At 36.9% G+C, this 6928-nt stretch overlaps 1 protein-coding gene across 1 annotated transcript; it reads left to right on the forward strand.

Annotated features, from left to right (window-relative positions):
* Positions 1 to 2286: 2286 nt before the first annotated feature.
* Positions 2287 to 6547, forward strand: LOC127082200 (abscisic acid receptor PYL8). Its single transcript, XM_051022437.1, has 3 exons — positions 2287 to 2699; positions 2989 to 3204; positions 5915 to 6547. The coding sequence occupies exons 1-3, from the start codon at positions 2559 to 2561 to the stop codon at positions 6152 to 6154; spliced, it is 597 nt and encodes a 198-aa protein (XP_050878394.1). The 5' UTR covers positions 2287 to 2558; the 3' UTR covers positions 6155 to 6547.
* Positions 6548 to 6928: the final 381 nt, after the last annotated feature.

The raw sequence follows: 6928 nt of genomic DNA on the forward strand, positions 1-6928 counted from the left end.
GTTTATGGTAGCTTCAACTTATTTAGGAGATTGTCTTTTCCTTTGTTAGGCTACATACCAAATGAAGGGATCGATATTCAATTGGTGATAAGCCACACTAGGGTCGACGTCGAGCATCTTCACTGAGGTCAGAAAATCATCTCTTATATGGAAAAATGTTACTAGATTCTCATAAATTTGTATTGCCTTGAAGTTTCCATCTAGGAATGGTCTTGTGGTATTTGCTTTGGTCTCTAGTGGTGAATCGAGCTTGTCACCCAGTATGGCCTCATCTTCTCATACGTCGAGGTCAATTGTGTTGGCGGTGAGTGTATGAATCTTCTTCAGTTTCTTCTTGGGAGTAAGGGTGGATGCTTAAGGATTCCTTAGTATCATTTTGTTAATCATACAGGCTCAGTGTAAATTCATTAGAATGATGACTTATTTGTCAAAGCTATTGGGGTACTTCATCTCCAGGTGGATAGTAGAAGCCACCACGTCTAATTTCACGAGGATTTTTTCCCTAGAATGAAATTGTAGGTGCTTTCGCAAAGGGTCACTAAGAAACACACATCGGTGGTCCTCTCGTTCTTCCCTTCACCGAAAGAAACTAGTAATTTTATGGATCCACAAGGGTGAGTGACAGAACCGTTGAACGCTTGGAGACTCATACCTTCATATGGCATGAGATCACTGTTACGTAGATCCAATCTTATAAATACACATGTGTGCATGAAATTGCAAGAGCTCTCGTCATCATTAAGAGTTCATGAGATGGTGTGGTTCGTTATTAAGGTAGTTACGACCAATGGAAGCGTCACATTGAGAATCCCGTGTACCTTTTTGTTGTCTCAGAACCATATGATAAGTATATATATTCTCCCCGCTTATTCTTTGCCACCATCGATCTTTAAGAGCCCCGTGTCGTACACTTTTTGTTTACTTTGTCCTTACTAGACAATCCACGATAATTCAGAAAGACGACGAGGTAGGAGAATGGTTTCGAGGTTGATGAATTCGTGGTGATTCCGATAACTAGATCGGAGATCATCAACGTTCTTTAAGCAAGTTCTTTGTGGCTGATACATGACTTTAGAATTAGAAGGATCAGATCATGGAGATACGTGAGATTCAGAATGTGATTCCCACAGACAACACCAATGTTTCGTACTAGAACCAGAAGTAGTCAGATATCGAATGAAATAGAGTTCTGATGCGATGAAGTGAGCTTCCGGTACGACAGAGCAGGAACGAACCTGTAAGGTTAACACTCCAATGCCCAAGTCAGTGAATGAGTGTGAAAGTAATTTGAATGTGTGAATGAAAGGATACCTGAAATGACGCATGTTGTTATTTATATAATGTGAGCGGTTAAAACTGTCTCTGTGAGATACATTGCCTCATACGAGTTATCGTTTGATAAGATCCAATGGTGGAAAATATGATGGAGATCAGAGTCATATGTCCTCTGCTGGAGCAATGTCTCACTTATTCTAAGTGTCTTCCATGCAATGCTTGTTATTGGGCCTTTCATCGTGGGCCTTGTGAGTGCCCCAAACATAGGTATCCGAAGAAGCTCAATAGCAAAATGCAAAGAATTATCTAAACCAATATGATGACGGGTGATCCTTGAACGAAAAGAATCAAATGTTTAATCTTTTGACACTTAATATTTTGACGCAATAGAACCTAATCCTTAACTATTTTGTGAAAATATTTTTTAGATTGAACTTTCATACAATTAATTCCCTCCTCTTACGAGTTTTCAATAAATCCAGAACAATTTATAATGTGAAAATTATTAAACAAATTTTTATTTTCTCATAACTTTTTAACTTGGAGCTCCTTCCGATAAATCAACTTGATCCATGTCAACAAAATCCAATAAAATGATATCATCCACAAAAGCCAAATGAGATAATGGATGGCCATTAGAAAACAATCTAATTTACTCTAATATACATTTACTTTTTAATGAAAAGTGGTGAGTATATTCAGGGAATATAACAACTACTCAAAACAATGAAGAGTGTACCGTAATTTACTTTATATAGGATGCTGTAAATATTATATTTTAATATAATTTTTCAAGCAAATCTCATCGCCCTGTAAATGGATAACGAAATAAAGGGTTTTTCAGTCATCAAATACTAGTATCAGAAAACGACACCATCACAAAACGACAAACCAATGGCGATTTTGTAATAAAATCCCAGTAACAGTAAGTTGGTGATACATTCCAGGAAATAATGAAAAACACACATTTTCTTTTTTGTTTTTTCCGCTTTGTATTTTTCTCCTTTTACTTTCATTTATATAATTAAATTAAAAAAAATCTCAAGATAATAAGTGATAGAGAAGAGTTGTTGGTGGTGGATGACGGTGCACTCTTGTTCCTCTGAAAATAACCGCTCCTTTCTTTTTTCGTCAACTTCTCGATTCTCGAACCTTCCATTCGGATAAACTCGCCGCACGGATTTCGGAGCTCCGATCGTGGAATCAGGATTGACTCTTCGTTGTAGATTCGATTCCGTCGTGCACCGTCGTGGTTTTAACGGTGGCGTTTACGTTTATTGGCGATGGAGAAAATGAACGGGACCGGAAACGGAGGGTTTAGCAGCACGGAGATGGAATACATTAGACGACACCATAATCAAGAGCCAGGGGAGAATCAGTGCGCGTCTGCACTTGTTAAGCATATCAGAGCTCCCGTTCCTCTTGTAATCAATCGTACTCTATTTATGATTCTTGATTCTTGTTGATTGATTTTTTTTCCTTTTCCGTTTTAGATTTGGTAGTTTCTGTTTTTTAGGTCTAGGAATTGGTAGTTGAATCTGATGAATGATGATCTAGTTGTTTGTATCTGCTATTGATGTTATGAATTTGAAGAGTTTGGTTGTGGCAATGTGTAATGCGGAATTTGGAAACTGTTTTGATTGATTTGAATGATTCTGCTATGTTTCTTTTGGAATTTTGTTTATTTATTGTGTTTTTTTTCTTTCTGTTTAGGTATGGTCTTTGGTGAGAAGATTTGATCAACCTGAGAAATATAAACCATTCGTGAGCAGGTGTGTGGTGAGGGGAAACCTTGAGATTGGGAGTTTAAGAGAAGTTGATGTTAAGTCAGGGCTTCCTGCTACAACTAGTACTGAAAGATTGGAGGTTCTTGATGATAATGAGCATATTCTTAGCATCAGGATTATTGGTGGTGATCATAGGCTTAGGGTATGAATACCTCCTTATGATAATTTACCTGCTTTATTCTTTTGTTGAAAACAATTAAATATTTTCTCTCTCATGAAACCACTCATGCTGAAACTTTATTCATTTGTGCGTGTAATCTCGTGTGTGATTAAGATGAACTTATTATATATGTTTGTGTATAAGATACACAGTGCACCGTTAAACGAAGGGTATACATAATTAATTTCTGTTGGCAGCTTTAAAAATCTCTAATCTTGGGATGTTGATACTGTTAGGGAGGTTCGGTACTTGAGTGTGCACATTGTGTTTCATTCATATATGTAGTTGACTGAATGCAATCATGTGTATTGTTGTAACAACTAACAAAATGTTGAATAGTACAGTTTTCATTACTTTTAATAGTTATTATTGTTGCAATATTTTGAGTGGTTTAAGCTCTAGTCAGTAGTATTATTATACACATATTTTAATAAATTTGTGGTGGAAGGAGTTTTTTCTGCATACAAATTACTATATCCTTTTGTTATGATGGTAAGCCTGGTACTCATTTTCCGATGCATGGGATCTCTAGTTTTTAATGTTTTCTATCATAAATTTACCACAAAACCCACACTAACTTGATGGAACAATTAGGATGTCTTGTGCGCTTAGCGTGTGTCTATTTAAGGAAGATTAGTGCATGTTTGATAGGTATGAAATTAGGCCTGGATCTAATGTCCTTCAAAGAAAGCTCCCTAGATTGGGTGATCCATGGGGTTGGTTTCTTCACTCTGAACACTGATTTTGTGCTCCTTCCTTCCTCTCGTAAAGATCTGGTCTGAATCTGATCCATTAAACCAGAAAAAATCTACCTTTTGGATCTTCCTTCAGCGCTTATTTCTACGACCTATTTATTCTTTTCCTTATGCCATGTGTATTTATATGGATAGTATGATTTTTCCCCCATATACCTTGTGCCCTGATTTTGGATGCAGCCAACATCTTTGTCAGCAGACACTCCTCAATATCCGTTGAAGACCCCTCTTCTGCCATGGAAGAGTGTGTGTCTGGTGGTTCTGGGCATGGAGGTGAGTTGGCTGGAGTGCTTGGGATCCAACTAATCAATGATGTGGCCCGTTCCCTCCATATCTACCCCACCCTTATGCTACCAAAAAGGGTAATGTTCTGATTCCTTTCTTAGAATCTGAGTCAGAATTAACTAAATCCCAAAATAGCTAGTTCAAAGCCATATAAAGACGATTTTGGTAGTATCTAGTTGGTGTTGGAAACCCCCTCCGACACCCAGCACAATGAAAGAGTTGGAGGCGGCAATTAAGGAAGCCCGAGGTAGCCGCAGTGATGGCAGATAGGGCTTTCAACATCCTCTAACCCAGAAGGTGCTCTTTGTAAATCATGCTCTCTGCTTTGGGCTCTGTTTTACCTCAGTTCATTCCCTACCATCAACTGATTAGGCTATTCTTTCATCATATCCATCCTAATGTCTACTCTATCTCTGTTTTTGTTTCCGTATTATCTCCATCACCCCAGTTATGTTTCTGGATTTCCGGTCTTTCAGTTTTCTCGTTCCAAAAAGTTCCCTTTCTTTGTATTGGACCTAAACATAGTGGACCAAAACGTTTTCTCTATCTCTGTTACTGTAAGTTGCAATATTCATAGCTCAAAGATTGGAGCTCTGATGTTAGTTGGGTGCATGGTCGGAATAAGATGAAGATAGATGAAAAAGAGATCATTATTGAATAACTTCTCTCTCTGAATTAGAGAATCCATGTTAATTTGAGTCCGAATATTTCCAAGAATCCCCATTTCCAAGAAATTTGAAAGCCTGGTCTCTTCCTCCCAAAACTAACTACCTAGCTCAATGCTTCACTTAGTTTCTTCCCGTCTATCATATGCTAACAAATATTCCTAATATATTTTCCTATCATATCATATATAGTTGCTAATAATGGTCTAAATTTGATTCTATTTTGAGTCCTGTAAAACTTTACAGAGAAAAAAATCTGGTATGTTCGAATCAAAAAGTGTCAGTTCTTCTGTTAGCGTAAAGGTAATGGAGTTCTCAACAAACTCCTTGGAGTTTGGTTCTTCTGGTTTACATTCTTTAGCACGTTTATTTTTCTGACTTTGTTTGGACACAGCTAAAATTTTCATCGTCTTGGAAATCAACCAATTGTCAAAGCAATGACAAGTTTAATATTCCTTGAATACTTAGGTCACTAATTAAATGTCTTAATTGCTAATTGTGAAACGATTTTCCTTTATTAGGATGTGACTGGAATTGCTTTATCCCAAAAGCTTAACTGCTTGTAACTACATGAATGGTGTACTACAAACACAACCAACATTCCCGAGTCAATAATCTCCCTTCACTTTGGGAATGTTACATTTAGGTAAATTTGAACACATGTAAAGTCAGTCTGTGTTTAATATTTTTGGAAATGTTAAATGATGTGAGAAAGAAGTGGAATTTAATATTTCTAAAGTTCTAATATACCTTTCATTCTCAAGCTATGTGAAAGAGTATACCCACCTTTGATTATTGAATATAAATCAAGTAAAACATGGAAATATCATTTGCCTAGACTTAATTATGCCTTAGTTTTTTTCTTGTTAAGGCTTGCATTATATGTGGAAATTTCATACTTTTTATTTCTTTCTCTTGCACACAACAGTTTAACTCTTCTCCCTCTCTTCCATAAATTAACAACAAAAATCATTTTTTATCTTTCAGAACTACTCGTCTATCATGTCCCTCCACCCAGAAATTATTGATGGAAGACCAGGAACCCTGGTAGTCGAATCTTTTGTGGTAGATGTGCCGGAGGGGAATACCAAAGATGAGACCTGCTACTTCATTGAAGCCTTGATTAAGTGCAACCTCAAATCACTTTCAGATGTCTCGGAAGGGCATGCTGTGCAGGACCTCACTGAACCACTTGATCGGATGCAGGAGTTGTTGATAAGTGGCTGAGAACTTGGCTGCCACGGATGAAGTTTCGGGGGCTTCCCTATCTTGGAGGCTTAGGAGACAGACTGGCAAGTGGAAATGGGGCTTGTTTCATATGTTATAGACTTGTAGAATTGCTCATTTGGTCTCTGCTTTGTTAATGTCTGTTATATATATGCTGATTTTTCTCTTTAGTAGTGTTAAAGAACAGAATATTTTAGACAGGTGTCTGAATCCGGTGCAGTAAAAGTTGAAGAAGGACCGTGTGCTTCAGTGTGGTCTTCGTGTCATGTTCTTTCTGTATATAGCTGCTGGTGAAAGTTGGTCTGTAGAATTGTTTCAATTAGTTGCCGTAAAATTCTATCATTTAGCTGAGGGTACTTATATAAACAGATCTCAGACTATTTCTTTGTTTCACTGTCTTTTTTTTTTGTTTCTTTTGGTATCTTTGTTTCATTATCTAGGAGCAATTATTATAGCTTTAAATTCAGCAAACATATTTTTTGTAGCAATGTGTGAAGAGTGAAAATTCAGAAAGTATGAAGAGGAGACATGTAGAATGCCTTGGAAGCATGTGTACGCCATTTTAGACAAAGCTGGGATGAAAGGGACATTTTATCCTAAAGAATAATTTGATCATTTTACAATAGTTATATGATATTCAAGTCGGTTTAAGATTTATGAAAATTTATGGAAGAATAATTATGTCACAGAACGTAATCATATTTGTAAAGCAAATTAAAAGGTCTAACATGAAGGTAGGACAATTATAGGAATTGGCACATTCGTGAAGGGCAT

This window comes from Lathyrus oleraceus, chromosome 5, assembly GCF_024323335.1.
Source record: "Lathyrus oleraceus cultivar Zhongwan6 chromosome 5, CAAS_Psat_ZW6_1.0, whole genome shotgun sequence".
NCBI lineage: Eukaryota > Viridiplantae > Streptophyta > Magnoliopsida > Fabales > Fabaceae > Lathyrus > Lathyrus oleraceus.

Excerpts from the sequence above, each read along its gene's own strand:
- LOC127082200 (XM_051022437.1), top strand. The coding sequence starts at position 2,559 with ATGGAGAAAATGAACGGGACCGGAAACGGAGGGTTTAGCAGCACGGAG. Across the intron at positions 2,700-2,988 it reads TCAGAGCTCCCGTTCCTCTT|GTATGGTCTTTGGTGAGAAG; the intron begins GTAATCAATCGT and ends CTTTCTGTTTAG. Across the intron at positions 3,205-5,914 it reads GTGGTGATCATAGGCTTAGG|AACTACTCGTCTATCATGTC; the intron begins GTATGAATACCT and ends TTTATCTTTCAG.